This window comes from Rhea pennata, chromosome Z, assembly GCF_028389875.1.
Source record: "Rhea pennata isolate bPtePen1 chromosome Z, bPtePen1.pri, whole genome shotgun sequence".
Taxonomy (NCBI): domain Eukaryota; kingdom Metazoa; phylum Chordata; class Aves; order Rheiformes; family Rheidae; genus Rhea; species Rhea pennata.
Window position 1 is genome coordinate 40,946,342 of NC_084702.1, and position 21,499 is coordinate 40,967,840.

The 21,499-nt window shown below is 36.4% G+C and overlaps 1 protein-coding gene across 2 annotated transcripts in view; it reads right to left on the reverse strand.

Moving 5' to 3' along the window:
* The window catches only part of KCNN2 (potassium calcium-activated channel subfamily N member 2), a 72,063-nt gene that overhangs the window by 39,249 nt on the left and 11,315 nt on the right, over positions 1 to 21,499 (reverse strand). The window contains exons 4-5 of one of the 2 annotated variants that reach the window (XM_062599743.1): positions 11,521 to 11,939; positions 2,233 to 2,274 (exon numbers count right to left, since the gene is read on the reverse strand). In XM_062599743.1, coding sequence (XP_062455727.1) covers positions 2,233 to 2,274; positions 11,521 to 11,939 — 461 coding nt within the window. The remainder of the gene's footprint in view (positions 1 to 2,232; positions 2,275 to 11,520; positions 11,940 to 21,499) is intronic. The other variant, XM_062599744.1, reaches the window with a different exon arrangement.

The following is a 21,499-nucleotide window of genomic DNA, read 5'->3' on the forward strand; positions in this document are numbered from 1 at the left end:
GGTAATTAAAGAATATCATCCTCTTTTGCTTTCATTCTCTTTGTTAGATTTGAAGAAATAGTGCTCAGCCAAATACATCTGAAAGAAAATGCTTAAGAAACGGCATGTCACCACTGAACTCTGTAGTACTAGAAGCTTGAGATTCTACGGAGCCTGAATCTTCTACTTTCTTCCCATATTTTTTCCTCATTAAAAAAAAAAAGTAAAAAGAAAAAAAGTAAAATAGAACTTCTCAATTTTGCTAATTTTGCAGTCTCAAGTTTATTAGCTTGCTTGATTTCAGGATAGCATAACACTAAGGATGATTAACCCTATAGAGATCATCCTCATTTTAATGGTAGGAATTTATCAAAAAAGAAAAAAATCTTGCAGTATTTTCTCCAAACACCATACACGAGAGTTCTTTCTACTGCCAAGTTCTTTTTACCAGGAACATTTTGTTGCCTGATCTCTTGGCCTTCATTCAAGGCTTTCTCATCGTTCATCTCCAGTGAATTCATTGAAGAACTGGAGAAAGTAGTGAAATGCTATACTCTGAAGGAACTCAGGGAGGTGACTTTTTTAGCAAGAAACTGCAGTTACATGTTGTCACTCCATGTTCTACTGGAGGGAAGCAGCCTCAGTGGCAACAGAACTTATTTTTGGAACTCTCTACACCTATATCATGTATTTTGCAGTCTACAACTGGTACATGTCAGAAAAATCTTTTAATAATAACACAGAGATTTTTGACCAAAGTCTCTTGACTGCTCTATTGGTAATTTCTATGCAAATCATACACATGTGAGATATCTATGTGACTTTCATATTTAAACTCAACTCTCATGCCATTATTCAAGCAAGCAAGCACACAATTGGGGTCGCACTGAACTAAGGATTTATAGGAGAGGAATCCGTGACTTTGAGGAGGCTACCTACAGCTTTACTGATTTGATATGAATGCCAGATGAATTTCAACTGGTGTTCACAAAAAGCTGTCAATATAATTAGTATTAAACTGCAACAAAGAGAGTCCAAACAGGAAGATGAAATGTTAAATGAGCTTGAACTCTAATTTACAATGCTCTCTTGGCCCTAAAAATGAGGTGGCATTGGTGGGGCAAACATGGGGAAGCATGCACGCACGAGGTATAGTTCTAGACAAAATAATGCTAATCCTCCACCATTCACTTGCTTGGCAGAACTGGTCTTCTGCAAGACTTTACCTACACAATAGGAACGGAATCCAATTACAAAAAAAAAAAAAATGTAGAGCAATTGTAGAGCTTCCTTTTACAAATGTGATTGTGGAACTGCAGCTTATTCTGGTATCTTGACTGTTTCCGGGTTCTTGCTTCATAGAAGTCCCTGAGATTATCATTTGAAAGCATCACAAAGATAGCAACATTTTTGCTATTTGTCCCTAATATTAAATGAGTAACGACCACTAGCTTATAGGTCAAAGATACCTTATTCCATTAGCAAAAATACACAGCAGAGTAAGTTTGGTTTGAGAGAGGAAGAAAAGGTCTAGACACAGAACTGAAGATATGTGTTACTCTACCAGACCTGGGACCACTTTATGCGTAAGTCATATTTCTGGAGCTACAAAATATTCATTCAAACATTCATTCATTCACTAAATTTAACAGATTGAAAATTCCTATAACAGTTCCTTTGAATGTTACCTTTTATAGAACTCAAAAAAAAGATGCGAGTAAAGGTCAAATTACTGAGAAAACAATCTTAGGCTTCTTTAAACCCACTTTTGAGTTCAAGAAATGGAGTTCTGAGTCTCTCAAGGGGGAAGAGGACAGACCTCCAACTGCACTGATCACAAATCCCTGAAAAATATATTATTAGATCCACAGTCTTACTTTTCCACTCCACATAGCTCCAGTTATTTTCTCCTTTAGGTTCAGAAGCTGTGATGAAATAGAAGTAGAAATCGAGCTGAAGAATGGCCACAAAGCCTTCTGCAGAGGATGGACCATGTTTCCTGAAAAACTGTTCCCAGAAAGTAAGCAAGCATAAAGTAACCATACAGAATAACCGTGTTTCCTGCATTTTCACTCTTCCTACTCAGAATAAGTGCCGCTAGATTGTATCTCTCTACCTCTATGATGACTTTATGTGACATAAAAGCATTATCACTGTTCAAACCATTTTGTTATTCAGTATAAGGATACCATGCCAAACCGTAAAGATAAATATCATTACCTGCATGGAACAGACACAAAGAGCGTAAATGACTTTGTCAAAGGTCTCAACAGAGCTGTAAGATGGATGCTCCATCTCATGCTTTAACAAGTAGAACACCATTTGTATAATTAAATAACTGCATTTTCCACTAAACCTTTCCACTTTTTATTTTTCTACATCTTTATGAATTTATAAATATTTCTATACATTTAGCATTCTTTTGTTGGTATACTAAAACATTCATTTCAATATTCCATGCTATCTACAGAACTATACCCTGTTAATTGAATGATAGCAAAGTACTAGGGTTGATCCTATTAAGAACATAAAAAAATTCTTTGAGCCTGATTTTTTTTTCCTTTTGAATAAAATGAAAATGAACTGGTGTGCTCTGTAATTCCTGGTGCAGATTGTTGTGTCTCCAACGGACACTGAACATCAGGCCACAGCATCTGCTTCTTGACTGATTGTCTGCGCCAAACCTCATCTTGCAAAACTAAGAAAAATTATATTCCTTGCCATCAGAAATACAATCACTGAAGGACAACAGTGTCCTGCTGTGGTACTCTGATTGTGTCAGCAGGTCATCTACCTACCAGCATATAGAGAACAGGGAAGGTAACTGATGTGATCTGCTTGCAAGGAGATGCAATTGTTAGAGCAAGTACCACTCTAAATGCAGTATTATTAAGAATTATCAAGCACAACTTTTGTCAAACATTGGTATGCTTGGAAAAGGAGGAAAATTAATGCTGCAGGCATTACTGAGAGCTGACAAGCCTCTTTAATGCTAAATTAACTAAATGCAACATATAATTTGCTTTTGAATGCCTTGGAAAGAATCTACTGCAAAAGATTCCACTTTTACACCAAAGTTCGAACAGGCAGGGATACAATTTTAGAAGCTCATTAGTCTGAAGGTGTATGACAATTTTCTGAAAAGATGATAATTTTCTGAAAAACAAAGTCAAAAGAAAAGACATTTGGGCATGAATATTTGATCTGAAATCTCACTGTTCAGTTTCAGATAATGTTGCACTTTACCATTTTGGTTTATGGGAAGATTTTCAAGCTATTATCTACTGCATTTTTCAAAATATAGGAGATCACCTTTAACTCAAGGAATCGGAACAGCGACTGTTTTTTCTGAAACACAGCTAAGAGATAACTTGCTTTCATTTGAAGACCAGTACTTAACGTAAATCATCTGCAAGGGCACTTCCTACATACTCTACCAGAGACTCCGAAATATGAAATCCAGCCCCTGGTCAACACTTATATCCCAAAGGAAACATTTTGGATAATTCTCAGGTGAACACAATTAAACTAAGTGACTGTGCAAACGATAAATTTATGGTATTCAGTAACAACAGAGATCAGGTCTGACTGAAGGAGACAGGACACAGAGATTAGGGCCGTCCCTCAACGATATGTACCTACAAGAGGCCAGGCTGAAACAGCAAGCAGACAGTGTGCTTGCCAAACAGCACCGGCAGCAGCGTTGGCTCCGCATTCTCCTACTGTGACCCCACTCCAAACCCAGCAGTCGGCAAGCAGTGTTTTATAAACACATTTAATCCCCACAAGATGCATCATAGCCCAAATCTTAAATTCTAGAAGCAGTCATTGAATGTTCTGACATGACTGATTATTAACAGAGATACTTTCCATGCTCTGCCCTGCTCTTCTCCAGAGTTGAATAGAGGGAGCAGGTTCTCTTCTCTGGGTTTCATGTTTGATATTCGTCCAACTAGAGAGGCAGCAGCAGTAGAAAATAAGCCAAAAAAAGAAAAACAAGTGTTCGGCAAACATCCTCCTCTCCCCTCCAGCAGCATCATGCTGCAATGGGACGAGCACTTTTTGTCTCTCTTTGAGATCAAATCCTTCTGTTTAACACTCGCACAGTAAACATGGGAAATAATCTCGTTTGACTCTCTGTTGTTTTGTTTTGTTGCAAAAACACCCTGACAGCATGAAACAGCTAATATGCAGGAGACAAAGGACAGAAACGCACTACTGACTTAGAATGCTTTTTGCAAGCAAAGACACAGTGCTTGAATTCAGCTTTTTGATACTAATATTTTTATTCGTGAAAAAGATCATAGCTTTGAAAGACAACAATCAGCCATCACTGTAAGTCTTATTCAAAAATGACACTTCCGTACTGCAAAATTTTTAATTCCAAGGATGACTGAGCACCAGGTACTGCATCAGACCCGTTCCTGAACCTGGGTTTTCATGGCTCAGGTTGCCTTAGCTTATGAGAGCGTGAGGTCACAGCTTGACTACGCTGAGGTTTCATCAGCTGAGCCCCCAAATTTTTAAAGATTTTAATCACATCTCTACAAACGTGTTTGCTCTGCTGTGTGACTATCTGAGGCATATTACTTTGAAATTGTGTCCTTTACAGTTTTCCTATTTATGCTAAGAAATGCAGCACTCAATCAGAGATACAAGGATGAATTAAAAATGGATGTCTAGCTACTCTGGTCAAGTACCAAGATGCAAATGTTTAATATTCTACAATTAAGAACATGTTCAAAAATGGATATGCATAAGCTAGAGCTAGCACTGCCTGGGGTCACAATCACTAATTTTTCCTCTAAATAGAAGGACTACAAATTCTCCTCCCCCTCCATGATAACAGCAATTAAAAATGCTATCACCTATTTGATTACAGATGTTAACACAGATACTTTTGTGAGTTAACACAAATTATATTCTACATATACAAAAGAGTGCTTCCCACAAAAACACGTTTGAGACATGATTAAGTAAGATGAATCAGACAAGGATGAATTTCACTTACACGCAGATTCTTGTCTCTCAGAGGACCTGGCAACACAGGATCACCAAAACCCCAATATATAAGCAACAGCAACTACAAACAGCCTATAAAAAGGTACTTCATTAAAATCAAACAGCTAGTGGCAGTTGTCACTTTGGAATTTCTTTCACTTAAATTAAACATGTTTGTAAGAGTCTTTCAATCAGGTTCAACAAGGCATAGTCTCCCAATAGGGATTTTAAAATTAAAACACTTTCACTGTCGTAAGATTATTCAGTCGAAAACCCTCTTAGTGCCTTGTAAACATGGAATTTGACAAAAGAGAAAATTATTATCCCCTTTTTATTGCATCTCTCTCTGCAAACCCTGTTGCAGTCTTCCTGCCTCCTTGATATGGCATGACGTCACCACCCTGACCCCAGCTCCTGAAAAGAGTTGTGAGAAGTCTATACAGAGACAAGAAAGGTTAAAATTACAGATAGAGGCAAGACAGTTGGGATGAGATGGTTACTAGCTCAAGCATTTAAGAGGGAAAAGCTCCAGTCTGGAAAGGTATAAAATCTTAAAGGAAAAAAACAGGAAGGCCAGACAGGATGGCTTGTATAGCCAGGACTGGTAAGGCATTGCTCGGCCACCAGCGTGGAGGTGCTGGATGGCACCAAAGCAGCACTGAAGACCCATCCTTGGGAGCCACCGAGGTCACCCTTCTCCACTGGCTCAGCAAAGCCTCTCAGGGGTCTTATTGGGGTGCTAAAAATACCAATACTTAGCTGAACAGCACACAAAATCCTAGCTAGAGCTCTTAGATTTTAACAAGCATATAATTGCTTTGTACATCTAAGTCATGCATACCCTGCTCACACAGCCCTTTTTACCTGGCTGAAGGCTACCAAACACTTGGACCAAAAGAAGGTCAGAGCAGAGCATTACAGGTAAGGAAATTAAAGATGTAGTTAACATCATTAGTTAATCCCTAGATTGCAAAGGGGACTTTGGCAAATCTAGTTTAGAGTAATCTAAATCCTAATCTTTTTATACAAAATCCTCATCTTTGAAAGAATATGTTTGTGTGTTTGGCCCACACAACTCTCAGTTCCTAGGTTTTCAAAACCTTCTTGTTTTTTACTCCAAGGTTACATACAATTGAAAATATTTTAATACAACTTGTCACATGAGACAACATGTTAAATGACTATGACTACGCTTGTATCTACAGATTTATTCTCGAGTTTAGGATTATTAAGAATACCTCCTAACATGATCACCACCTGCTTTACTATGCCATCATAACAAAGTATATGCAGCTTGAAGGAACTGGTGAACAATATATCTATCGCACACCACAAACTGGAACATAATCCAGAGACTACATCAGCATTAACCCATTATCTTGTCTTACTCTTTTACCTTTAACCATTCTACCATGCCTTCTTTTTGTACTATAATACGTTGTATTGCTTCAAAGACAGCATATACTATATTCTTAATAAATCTCACTAGTAGCATTGTTCCAAAGGAAAACACAAATCCAAAAGAATTACAGTCAAACTCTATATGCCTTACAACAGGTTTCCATGCGTTCTTTATTATACCTACATAAACTGTTTTCAGTTTTCAAGCAGCTGTAGAAGAATATAGCATTTACCTATTGCTCCTTCTGGATCTACCAAAAAAGCCAATTTTTTATTTGGATCCATTACCCTCTTTTGAATCTGGTTATGTATATCAGACATACTCTGATATACTTCTGTGATGGACTCCCTTGCTGTCTTGATTATTTGATAAAATATCTGATGTCTATTGGTAAATTTGCAGTCAAAAAGGATAATTTCATAAACAGTTACATCTGATTTTATTTATGAATTGCTTTGAGATGTAAATATTATAAAAGAATGACATAACATTTACAGTCAATCTACATTGACTCTGCAAAATCAGGAACTACAAGGAAACTGGAAAGCAAAGAGTCATTTGATCATTGACAGGTTCAGACCAAGTCAAGGTGATATTAAGGCACATTTGATCACTATGGTGTAGGACATTTAACAGCTACCTTTACAACCACTGGAGAAACCTGACTGTCAGTAGCAGATTTGGGGTCCAGTCAAACCAAGTGAAATTAGAGAACTGTCATACATAGTCAGTATTGTCAATACACAAACATTATTTTATCTGCTGACAGTGATCAGAAATATTAGCTAGAAAAAGGAAAAAATGAGAGGTCATTGCTTCTGGGCTTTGGGGGCTAAAAATAGGTTTAAAATTAAATACCTCAACTTGGCTTTCTAAAAATTGCTACTACAAATCTCTGCACTGGCATTGCAGAAACTGCTGAAGACTGTTTTCAATATGGCATTATATATGCAGTGTAACAATTTCAGATGAGGCCCTCAAGCCAACCGAAGAAGCCAAACATATAACACAAGGAAATTAGATAGCTAGGGGAAGTTTATTTCTGCATGAAATACAACTGAGAATCTTGCTGCATCCATATGCTTGTATCAAATGAATCCTTAGCATTTGCTTAGCAGTTGCCATCTGTGAGTTGCTTATTGAAAGCTCTGAGATGGCATCATATTTCTAAAAGTTAAGACAAATTTATTTGTAGAAAACACAAATGAACACTGAGCACTTAAGGATTTCACCTTCACACACAGAGGGTTGTCTCTTTTGTTTGTCCGTTAAATCAATGAAAGAACACAGAGCAAAAACTGAATGGAGGAAAAACGCTGACTAAACAACCTGCTCAATCTGAACTGACATCATTCCCCAAAGTTAGACAGAAGCATATACAGAACCAAAAATGGTGCCAAAAATGTGCTCTCTGGGGAGGCAGAAAATTCAGTTCCGTTCTCAGTTCTGCTACTGTAAATCCACAGTAACTCCAGGCATGTGATAGGAGCCGTTCTGGACCCACAACAGTGTACTGCAGGCAAACGTGGCTCATGTTGCCCTGATACACAGCATACATTATGGCCATGTTCACATCCAGAACGCTAGGTTTTTTTCTCTTGCTTGGAAAAAATAGGAGGACAACAACAGCAACTCCTCTCTATACAAGCTGGAAAGGCATACTACTCCTCACAGCAGGGGCAGGTCTTCTTCAAAAGAGTAAAGCAAATCTGTCAGGTTTTTAAATGAGACAATACTGTGCACATTGCATAAACTTTTAACTTTTTTTGAGAAACGTTTCTATTTTATCTGCTAAAACCAACTAATTGCTGTGCACAGAGCTATTTCAGTTACAAGATCATTATGAGAGATCACAGTAAGTAATCCGCTTACACGGCTCATGATTCATGTATCGAAGTAACACATTCACAAGTGTTCTAGATCATGTGCCTCAGAGATGTTATGAACACAAACCGCTATTGAGTTAGGCCTAATAAAAAATTTAGAGTTTCATTATGAAGCCCACATATGATTGACAGCAATATACTGTCACTGGCAGTTAAAAGGCTGCTATTCACAGCTACGTAATGTAATCTTCCCCTCAAAATAGACATAAAATATAATAAAAAAGCAAGAGTTTCTGGCACAGCATATACAGCAACCCTTCAGTGCTTTCCCCACCTTCTGCTGGCAAGCTCCCTTGGCCAGATGACTCTGGAGCCTTAGCAATCCGCTTGCGCTCAGTGTATGCTGGCTACCCACTGTCATCATCTGCCCCCCACTCTCCCCTCACTAATGACCTTAAACTGCAGTCCCAGAAAATACCCTGCTCACCAACACAAAGTGTCAGGCGCTATAATTAGCTTTCTGGGAGCTAACAATAAAGCCATTAAGGCACTGAGAAAGACACATGCCCTGCCTCAGTTCAGTGTACCTCGAGTGACAGACGGTTGCAGCGGGAAAGCCTGCGTTCAGCACAATGCAGACAGCTGAACTGCTCTGCCGAGGACCCATGGCTTGTCTCTGCACAGCCTTCTGGGGAGAGATGGATAATGATGCTCCTTCGTGTCTCCTTGCTCACTACAAAAAGCACTGCTTCCGAATCTCCTTCCACTCACAGGACATTATTATTAGTATTATTATTTTTTTAGTGAAACGTCTCCTGACTTCAAAAAGCCTAACAGTTTCAAAGTCAGGCTGTCATTCAGCAGCTCTGGCTTCTGCTGAGAATACGTGACTTCCCAGTAAGGACACTACCTACTGTGACTAACCTCCACCTTCAACAGCAGTTGGAACAGAATGAGACTGTTAATTGCATTCCATAATTCTAATACTTTAATCTGACTATTAAATCTTACCTCCATCATTTTTTTCTAATTTGGATGGCCAGCAAACTGCTTTAATAACAAGCAGTAATACTAAAACCACTAATGCAAAGCCTTATGTAAAACCTCTGTATAATTCTTCTTAATGAGCTTGGTGCTAGAGTGATTCTGAGAACTCTTTACACCTAAGCCCATTAAGTTTCATTCATGTAAATTCCCCCTCATCAAAAAAGCCACCAAATTGCTGACTAAGTCCTAATTTCTGCTAAATGTAGCAAAATACATGAGGGTTCCACAGATGTATATATACACACACACTGTTAAGTGGAACTCTTTCTAAAGGTAACATTTATTTTCTGAATCATTTTGTGTACAGAAAATAGTCTATTCCACCAAACAGATTCCCTCCAGTTACATTTTTTTTTTAAAACAACTTAAACACAGAGGAAAGAAATGTATTTAATTTCTGTAAACTAAACTTCAACTATCAAGCAAAACAAACCTATTAAGATCCCAGGAGACATTCTCTGAGTGTGATAACCTACACAGCACAGAATGGATTCAGTGGCCTTTTCTGTGAAAAATGGCTATTGTACCTTCCTACAGCTAAACAAAAATGGATATTTATTTAGAGTGCTTCAGAGGTGTGTGTGTGAGAGTGATGTTAAATGTACTTCTCTGTAAGCTAAAGGCCTACATGTTTTCAGTGGACTAATTAGTAACTAGGAACTAGAACCAGTATCATGCACTCAGCAGAACATTTATATATCCCCTCTAGGGAAAAGCTGAGGCAAAACACACAGAAAACTGGGTGTGCAACTAACAAGAATAATACGAATATCTAACTCCTAAAGCCAAAACATATCCCCTTCAGTGGTTTTGAAATGTAAAATTAGTATCATTACATGTTAAGGCACATGACCTTTGACTGGACTCCACTGACAGAAGGTAATTATCCTAGGGACATACTAGTCCAACAAACAGTTCTATATTTAACTTGCTTGAAGTTTAGTTCAGTTTTGTTTCTAAAGAGTCACTGGTTACCCAGCTTACCATCCCACGCCTTACAGTCATTTCAAGAATAGCAACTGCCATTTGAAGTATGCAATATCTGCCAGTTCAGCAGAGAGTTGAAAAGTCAGCCCTGATCGCAACCCTCCATTCAGCATACCTGACTGCACAACTAAGCTTCTTCCCAAGGATCTCTCTGATGCAGAAATGCCTCAGTTATCGTTCCATAATTTTCACTGTGAGAGACACAAGCTTTATATATTTATTTTGAACGTGCATTAAAAAGTTAGTAATAAAATATTTTTAATGAAGATATTATTTCATAATAATAAAATATTACAAATTATTAATGAGTGATATATAAAATAGTGATGGCAATAGATGCTGAAGTTGCTCAGAATCACTTAACAAGTGATAATTTGCGAAATTCCTGAGTAGACACATTTTGTTGAAAAAAAACTGGTGGGAAGGGAAGTGAAAAAGAGAGACAGAGAGAAGGGAATCTGAGAGCTGCCCCAGGCATTAAATCTTTCACAAAGAATAGCCTAATTGTTTCCTTCAAGTTAGCCTGTTTCATACAGGGAACATTTCCAAGTAGTCCTGTCCAACTAGAAGTTACCTGCTCATTTCTTTTTTTTTTTTTTCTTTTTTTTTTTTTTTTTTAAGGTATGCTTGAGAAATTCAATTTCAAAGTATCAGCATTTGTTCTGCACCAACACTGAAGTTTGGGGGAAGGGGAAGTTTGAAAACTAGGTGAAATGAATGAAAATCTGTTTCTCAAATGCACTTTTTCTGATCTTTAGGGAAAGAAAGAAAACTAGTTACATCACTGTAACTTCTGCTTCTTCTCCCCTTTTCATCTTGTCCACTTCCCAACATCATTTTTGCATTTGCTTTTTTTTAAGGGACAATAAAACTACATTTTTCATTGAAATTTTCCATAGCTATTTCTATCTGCATTACTCTCTATTAATTTAGCTCACAAACAACATAAATGAAAGCTGGTACCAGCAACTACTGTTAAAGACATTTTATGGCATCTTTCCCTCATTTTAGCAAATATATATAAAGTTTGATCAAAACATCAAATTCAAATTGCAACGCTACAGAAAACGTTGTGGTACTAACTTTTTCTATAAAAGTTCTTCACATTAGAAGGCGAAGCACTCCTGACAACACGTGACACAGCGCAAGCTATGCAGCACTCAACACATCAAGGACCTGCAAGCTCCATTCTATTGAATACTTAGGTCCCCTTAATATAAAACCAAAGACCCAAAACTACAGAGAATAGAAAGAACCAACCAAACAAGACAACCTTACCTTTCACAAGCTCGGACAGTCCATGCAGCAATTATCCATAATGAGATACTAAAAACCAACAGTACAGTTCCTGGACATATTGTCATTAAAGTCTTCATAACAAAACGGGTATTGAAGTTTATCTTATTTAATGCTCCAATGCTTCTAGATGAGGCATCAGTGAAAAGTTTGCTATGCAACAGCATAACTCTGGCAATAAGATATAGTCTTAAGAACATTGGTATAGATAAAATAATATCCACATCAGCTGTTGTTGTGGATGGAGTGTAAGAAAAGGCGAGCCGGGCTGTCCATGTGAATGTATAGTTCCCAGGTATGGGATGTATAGCACACACCAGTATTTCCAAGCAGATAAAGAAAATACGCTCATAAGTCATGGCTATTCTCCAGTCATCTGCTCCATTGTCCACCATGAACAACTGAAATAATAAAATATAAAATTAACTTTAGTATGTCATTAACAAACCTTGTTATAAATCCATTAAGAAAACAAAAAAAACATAATTTTCAGAGCTACTAATAACCACTAAAAGTGGAAGAAATAACATAATTTCAGAAAAGAACATTACCAAGCCACCATGAAGTGAAACATAATTTTGGCCAAGCCAAAAAGAATTTTTTCTTTTTTTTTAATCACATACAGAACTGAATTTCCACATATTATTTACTAAGAATTTCTCATATTCTTGTGTAATTGTGATTTTTTATTAAAAAAAGAAAATAACTCTCTACCAATTAAACCTTTTCCCTTCAAGATCAATTAGTTATTCAAAGTTTATAAAATTGAGAAAAAAATAAGAAAGTGTTTTCAGGTTGGAGATTTAAATTACAAGTTGAAACTACTTTTTAAGTTACAATGTTTAGTTTAAAGCACACCCATGCTCCAGCCAGGACAAGATTATAGCTTCAGTAGAAACAGCCAAGCTTTCTTCCAGTCTGTAACTTCAGGTACCAATACAGATCAATGTAGACTACAAAATAATTCAAAAAAATTACCTAAAAGGGTAACTCATTGAAAATCAGTTCAACTGTAGCTCTACTTCTGGCAATACCTGAACTAGGTGTTATAAAGCTAGGCTGAGCACATTTAAATGAACGGTAGGCACACCTTCAAAAAATAAAAGGGAGAAGAAGCTTACAAACACCAGAGTAGTCCCAGACAGCCAGGTGGTGTCTATTACTTGCTGAAAATTAAACGCACTTGTAAGCAAGTCCTTGCATGATGAAGGGCTTCAGTTTATCATCCAGGAACAAAAGTAACCAAACATTTCCCACTGTTTAGTAAATGTTGTTCCTGAAGGTTTACTGAATAAGTGATCGAATAATATTTGTCACTAGCAGAGAGCAAGAGTATGCAAGAAACTGCAAGTAAGCTACTTTCGGGGAAAAAAACAGAAAGAAATGGAAAAAAAGGAAAACAATCCATAATACAAACAACAAATTCAGGAGCAGGAGAAGACTGACTCACTGCTACAGCTGTGGTCTGAATTTAGGTGAGGCTGTTCAGTAGACAGTAAAAGATTACTCAAAATCCAAAAGCAATTCAAGGGCTGAGAAGGAGAAATGCCCAAAGAATACCCTCCTCAACATAAGAAAAGTATTTCCAGCATGCTACACACCATATAAAGGGCCGAACAATTCCTCATCTGCATTGCTCTTTGCGCCTCTTCAGCTTTTCAGAATTTATAAATAAAACTCTGAACTCTGTATATGTGCTTTAGAGACAGAAAACACGCTCTACATTTTCCTGCCAATAAATTCAGTTTGCTTTTCAGAAAAATGCTCCAGTCCTTCATTTAAGAAAGTGATGACCATAAATTAACTTTCTTGTAGTTCAACTGACCCTATAACCTAAAAGAAAGAAAGAAGTTAACCACAATATGAAACAAAACCAAACCAAAATAAATTCTTGTATTTGTGGACCTGTTTTTCCCCTCTTTCTGTTTTCTCTCTACCTCAGGTACAGTTCTTACCTCCACCGCAATACTATTAAATCCAAAGGAACACAAGCAGTGTTGAATTAAGAAAAAGAAACACTGTCAGTGAATTCAGCACATGCAACACTAGCACATCCACTTTCTTTTACTTCATAGAATCACAGAATCAGTAAGGTTGGAAGGGACCTCTGGAGATCATCTAGTACTTGTGGTCTTTCTGAACACTTTGTATGCTAGACAGAAAAATGAAACGGACAATGATAAGGAGGCCAATCTGCCTTTCTAATTATTTATTATTATGAGAAAATGCTTGGTTTGCACTTACTAAATGTACTATTTGATATAAAGGACCAAACTTTCAAAATACAATGAGGCTCAAGTGTTTTTGATTCTTATGACTAGCCTGTAAATGCTGTCAGTCAGATCATGCAAATGGTAAAATAGCTATAAAGAGGTCCAGTATTTACAGCACTCACGATACAGATGAATAGTAACCAGCTTAACTGGAGAAGAGATATGTAAAATCAAATCCCTCAATTGCTGTGTGGTTTTCCGAAGAAAAGAGTAAGTGAACAACACAGCTATATTCCAAATACACGTTAAGCCAGCAGTGTTTTACATTATCTTTTGAAGTACCACAACTGATGAAAAAGCAATAGCTTTTTGTCCTCTCTTTTTACCTACCATCTTAACAGACTTCAATAAGAATACTGCATGCAGAAAGGCAATTGAAGAAAAATGATGCTTTAAGTACTGATTCAATTTTAAAAAATGAGAATAGAAGAATGTTGAGTTAAACTTAGACATTAAAATTTATCTTACAGTTTTCATAGAAGAACATGTTATTTAATCACTTTGATTTTTTCAAACATTAAGATGTCATTATGGAATATATACTTGAGAAAATATTCACTTGTCAGCAGAAGAAATCCTAATAGGCTGCAAAGAAAGAAGTTTCTCAGTAGTGTTAAGTGGAATGTGTTATGTTTGCAGGTGCAGAAAATCCCTATCAACCTCCCTTGACTCCAGCAGTGCCAACTGCTTCTAAGAAAAATAATATTTGAAAGTGATAATACCTTCAGCTGTCACATAATGAGATTTAGGTGGTGAAAACACAGAAGGTAGAAAGCATCAGAAGCCACAGAGGACCATAGATCCTGTACAAATACTTCTGTTTCCTAAAAATATTAACATTTCAAAATCATATTTATGAGGTGAATTTCCACACAAATCTGAGTCTCCAGAATCAAATCATGAAATATGTGAATACCAAACATTCTGTAACAAATATGGGCCTGTAAATTAGGCTGGGAATAACAATTTAAATAGTATGTACTGTAAATACATAGGAATTAGTACAAGATTTCATGTATATTTTATATATTTGCAATTATGCAACCTAAAAGATGCAATTGTCCATTTTTAATTTTGAAAATGCAGTGACATTTGTACATGTCTGCTTGCTTGACTATGTATATTTACTATTCAGAAAGCAGGGAAGGAAAATGAGAGAAGGCGACAATAACACCTAAATAGTAAAATATTAAGGATACAGATATACCCTCTGCTGCTGTATATATACATATAAACCCTCTGTTATAATAACCAGTTATTAAGGTAAATATCAAGATACTACTCCCCATTTCAATGGTGAATGATCCTAGTAATAAAGAGAGAACAAGCTTTTCCTATAGAACTGAATCCCATGGTCTATTCAAGAGGCCAAACTCCATTCAAGGCCAAAAACGTTATGTCTGTTTACAGCTTTCAAATTTCTCACATTAAAGTTCAGTGTTAGACTAATAATTTACTGTTTCACATCAGTGTTCTTCAAAACTTCTTCTAATACAGAGTTATTGTATATCTTTACTAAATCTGCACTCCACACGACAAATCAAGAGAAGTTATTTTCATTAAAATTATATGATGCATTGGAGAAACATGTGAAAGTGAGACATGCATCAATTTTAAACAGCAAATAAACCTGGTGTTTCTACTGCCACACAGTATAAATGTAAAAAAACCCAGCATATCATAGACATAAATATAGGTATGTATATATTTACATAACACTTTGTGTTAAATTCATCACCAGATTAACCAGATTAATTCATCACTATTAATCACCAGATTAAAAAAAAGAGAAACAAATTCAGAGTAGATAGACTGCACACAGTGACAACTTAAATCACAGACTCCCCAAAGTTCTTTAAAACAGAAGTAGAGAAGTTAATTTTGTAAATGATTTGTGTATCAAAACAAGTCCATACCAGGCCATCAGAGGGTGTTGGTGAATGCAGAGCAAAGAACATTGGCCAGTTTCTAAGAATGCTTTTACAATCCAGGTAAAAATACAGATGTGAAAACAATATCACTACTCTGCTCTAAGACTGTGAAGGTATCTTAACATAGAAATATAAAGGAAGCAATAAACAATGATAAAGTAGCATCACAGGCATTCCTTGCAGAAGGACAATCAACTGGCTCACAAAGGCAGTGTGGCAATCATCTAATTTAAAAAATCCAGATTTCAAGTGGTTAAATGTTGGAGATACTTTAACCTAAACTAGAACTATCAAGCAAGTAAGCAAAATATAACATCTGTGGCTGCTGATCTACAGGATTTTTTGACCAAACTTTTTTCTATAGTTTGTAATCCCAAAAATGTCACTTATACAATCAAAACTAGCATTATAGCATTCAGAGAGGAAGAAGGTATTGCCCTTATCTCACTACTACAGTCCCCATCTCTTTCCATTAAGTAAAAATGATTGAAAACTATTTGGCAGCTGGAAACAGAGATCTCAAGCCCTTAGCACTATTTCCCTGAAATAAGAGATGAAAAAGACTTTTTCATTATTATCACATGCCCTGCAAGTTATTCAAAAGACTGTCCCAGACCTTGGAGCACCTGCAGGAATTCATGAGGGTTACTGGACTCCAAATGCTGAATACAATTCCGCAGAGCAGAGCAGTTAGCAAGTTCAAGCACTGAGGCATCAAACATCTTTTGCATGCAAGCACAGAAGGCAAAGGCAAAATAGGCAAAATAATGTATTTCACAAAACTATACGTAAGGTTGGTTAATTTATATTTTCTAGAATGTTTCCCACATCTGGAGTTAAGATCAAACTTTCTAGTAGGTCATTAAAAACTGATCCACAGAATCTTATCAACACACTGTCTACATGAATGTACTACTGTTTGTTTAAATTGAGAAGTTAAATGCACATGCATATAGATACACACACACACACTTACATCCCTAATTATAAAAAGCTAACTTAAAAGGAAAATTGAATGTCTGATATTTAGTTTCAACATAAAAATTATTTTTTGTGTAGCACTACTCGTATAAATTTGATACCTGTAGGCATCAAATAGAGTTTTTTGTGGTTATTGATATCTTGCTGTATGCACTATGGTTGTCTATGTCACCACATGTAAAGAAAACTTAACATCTCTATGTGCTGTCGACTAAGTAAACTCAAAATACATCCCTTGAAGACAGCATTAAACCTGACCATTATCTTCACAAAAACATAAGTAAGTGAGGCTCTGACCACGTAACAATCTTTGTGTACTGTATTTTCAAAAGGGCAACATCAAAAATTGCACGTTCAAATACATCCAAATAATACGTCATAATTACTTTGACAGGGCACACACACAGAGGAACGTAACCACAACCATTTCAATAAACACGTAAGTATTATTCAACACACTTGTCAGGTTTGTCTGTATCTTTTTTAATCCCTGTCCCTCAGCTCAGTACAGACAAATTAGCCCCAATATTGTATGAGAATGAGTTTTGGTTATTTTTTTAAAACAAAGAAAATACATTTATTATCATGTAAACAAACATACAACTAAATTCTGCCTACTCATATTTTCTGTTTTAGGATATTGACAGTATTCCTTTTTGCTTTCTCTCTCCAAAGATACTCTAGGGCATTGCTCAGTATTTTTAAATGCTACAGGCCAGGTTTGAGCTTTATCATTTGTCTCAGACAACCATGAATTGTCTTGACCCTTGACAGCCTACAATGCCAAGGAATTACACTTGGCAATTGCATTTTCCATGCGTTAGTTCTCCCTATGTATTTGTGCTTTAGGGACCCAAAGAGTGTGTGAGATACCCCTAAAACTACAATTCTTTCTATTCAGTAACCCATTATGCAGGAGATAGCGTCAAGAAGTGAAATCCCACGACTCTAAGGGAAAAAGGGATGTTCTTCGATATCCAGATTTCTTCCCCAGCGCAATGAAGAAGAAACCCCTGAGAAAAGCATGATTATATAATGGACTAAGAAATCCTCACAAGTTTTAAAATTTATAACATGATCAAAAGAATTTGATAATGAGCTCATTAATAGAAAGGAATGGTTTTTGGTTTTTTACCAAAAAGTCAATAATTAAGCCCAAAACAAAATATCTTTTCATTTTCATTACTAAAAAGGTATTTCGTGAGGCAATATCCTAATTTAATTTAGTTCAGACACTTGCTGGAACAATCACACTTGAGCCTCCTCATATTTGTAATCATGAGAGATACTTCAGTTATATGAATTATTATGAACCCTTGAACCAAATCAGAGTTCCAGAAATAAAAGTTCACTGCTCAGGGTTACCATACTCATTTGAGATACTTAGTAGATCCATCAGTAAATGACTTAAGTAAATATACTGAATAAGGAGTTCTTTCAAAGTCCGTATCTGCTACATGTATTTTTATATTGTAACAATATTCTTCATTTAACAGTTATTCTATTAAGTAGATTCAGACTCCACTCTCTCTAGAAGGATAAAACAATGAGAAGTTCCTTAAGTTACAATAGTTGGAAAGCTTCCATCCCAGAAAAACAGTTCCCAAAAGCTCCTATGACTGGGTTTGACAATCAAAAATGTCCTGCAAGCTGATGCAGAAGGAGCATGACTTAAAGCTCTGAATAGGATATCTAGCATAAATGCAGGAAGAATAATACAGTAAGAGCAGTTTAGGTAGGACTCCTGTCCTTTTCATTTACACAAAGACGCAAATGGCAGAAATGGAACCAGTGAATTTAAAAAGTATTTTTCTTTTTCTTGTTTTATACTATGTAGCGTTCTGTTATTTAAAACATAAGGAAGAAACAAAAAAAAAGAAAAGAAAAATAAGTGTATGTTATTACAAAACAGGTATGTTTACTAGCAAATACACTGGGTGACCCAGAGCAATCCAGAGTAGCTGCTCCATACAACGGATAGAGGTGGAGTGAAAAATATACGTGGCTTTAAAACCATACTTTTGTTCTGAGGAATTTAAGGACAGAGCAGGTTACTTACCTGTAGCAAATATTTAGGAAACCTTTCACCAACCAAGCTGCTTAAACACAGCTTGTGCAGAAATCAACTCCCATTTGCTGCCACTCTGCATTACTCCCTGCTTCTCACTAGACTGTTCTGGCTCACTCCCACCACAAAGAGAAGACTGTAGAAGGATATTAGCTACTCCAGCTTTATTACACCTGGAAGCAAAACTTGCAAATAAATACTGAATTTGCACTTTCACAAATATAAGCAACAAAGGACCGCACTGAACAAACTTAAACTGAGAAAGTAATTCTAAAACAAAGTATCTCTTTAAAAACAAAATATCTCTTTAAAAACATTTGCTGGTCTTTTAGGTGGTCTTCTGTAACTGGTATGCTAATCTTGGCAGTACTGGTATGGAAACATTCGTCAGATTCCAGAGGTAGGGACGAATTTCATTTTGCACTGAAGCAGCAATTCCAAAACTTTGTGTCTGAAGCACATCTTCCCACAAAATAACAGTACTATTTTACAGAACTGATTTTTAGAATGAATCCTGTAAGAAACCTAGTGCTCTCCGTCATATTTCTTCCCCATTTCAGGTATCTCAAATATAAAGTAACTCTGACTGTACAATCTTCTGGCAGAAGAAAAAGTCACTGAGAACCATTTACATTTCAGTATTTTTGTGTGTTAATTTTAAATCATTATTTTACAAATTTTCATTTGGATTTGCTTTTCTTCATTCAGTACTAAAAATAATTTGTTCTACAGATCACTGCACGAGGAACTGCCATCTCCCAAAACGGCTGCCATCTGCCACTGCTCCAACGTGAGAGAAGCCTCAATCTCTTCAGAGAAGATCAGCTTCATTACTACTGGGAAAACTGGAACCAATTAAAAAAAGGATGTATTTACTGAAGAAATTGGCAATATTCTTGCAAAGGAATAGATGAAACACAAGTTGAAGGAAGAAATACTGAATCTAAAGCTAGATAAAATCAGTTTATTCATTCATTTTGTCACAGGAGCACCCCTGTGATTCAAGGCCTCGGAACTTATTCTAAAAAGAAAGACTGATACCAATACATCATATACATAAAAATCTTCCTTCTGATTTCCTCCTTTAAGGTTTATGTATGACTTATTTGGGGAAGTTCAGGTGCTTTTTTTTAAAAAAAAAACTAGATTTTATTTAACTGTTAACAAGTGAATACACATCAGTAGCATAGGACTTACTAGGTCCCTGCAACATGTCTACCATGTCATAAACACACTTAAATTTGGAAGCTAATTTAAGGTTATATTTAAAATAACTCCATATACAGAAATGCAAAACCTAAGCAGTTAAGTGTTGTCCTAAAGCAGCACCATTTAAATAAAGTAAATGTCTCGGACAGCAAGGTAAGTACAGTGAGGTTAGGCGCACTTGTGTATTTAAAAAATCTACTTAAACGTCGTCATGCTCTGATCATGACTGTATTGCATCAATCCTACAAGCATAGCCTCTATAATGCAAGCTGTCAGGCAACACTGGGGAGGGAGCAGCAATAAACAACCATTAGGTAGTACCTGTTATCTCCCTAAAGCCTGAAGTGGGCTTCTGGTTAAACTGTATAAGCAGATAAAATAGTCCTCATAATTTTTCGAAGATTAAGTGAAAATATCTTTAAGAGAGGTAATTTTCAACATCAAGCTGAATAAACATGGACACAAGTGATATATTTCTTTAGAGGTAAAAAAGTTTCACTTGATGACTACTAGCTATGGCTGAAGCTGCTTCATCAGCATAAGTAGCTTAACTGAACTAGCTGGGTTCACTAACGAATTCTCGTGCATACCAAAACAAAAATCCCAGCACATTCCATTGAACACCTCCCCCAGCATACACCCTACTTGAGAATGCCCTGTTACTATCGAAATTTTACAGCTTCATCAAATCTGTCTGTTTTACAGGAACTCTCTCAAGTAAAAGATGTTCTGTCTACCCTCAAAGTTACTGGGTTTTTTTCTTTTTTAAGTCTGCAAGTCAAATAAATGGAACGAGTTTGAGCTGAGTGCTGCCAACCACACCACTCCCATGACTTAAAGATAAAATTGCTTTTCAAAAATGTTTTAGGAAGCTTTATTTTCACAACTATGTCCAATGGGGCAGTCCAGGTCAGCAGAAGCCTCACGTCCATCAGTGAACATAGGACAACACTAGTCACAACACATCTACAAAAGTCACAGGTGAAATATAAGAATTATTAATTGGGATGAGTTGAGATCTCTGATCAGAGGCCAGATATAAAGAACTGTTAATCTTTTTTTTATTTTCCTTCTAAGTGCCAAATGGCAGGAGAAAAGGATGGTCTGCCAGCTCCTGACCACACTGCTAAATTTCTCATCTGGCTGTGCTGCATACTATTCTGTTGTTGGGAGGCAGACAAATGTCTATTCATACATGGCTGCAAATAAAGATGGATAACCAAATATTCTCTTATTTCACAACCAAAACTGGAATGCAGACTGGCCACGAGTAACCTTCTTTCAAAAAAAAATTTTTTTTTTCACATCTTGCCATTAGACTGTCTTATAAATATTTGGAAGCTGACCTGGAAATACCTCTGGCCAAGCACAGATCTATGCTACTGTAATAATGCAACCATTTTAAGCCTTTGCATTGCATAAATCACAAAAGAATGGAAATTACTGTCTTGTACTACACAGCCCAAAACTGAACTGAGAACAAAAACAGGGAGTTTATT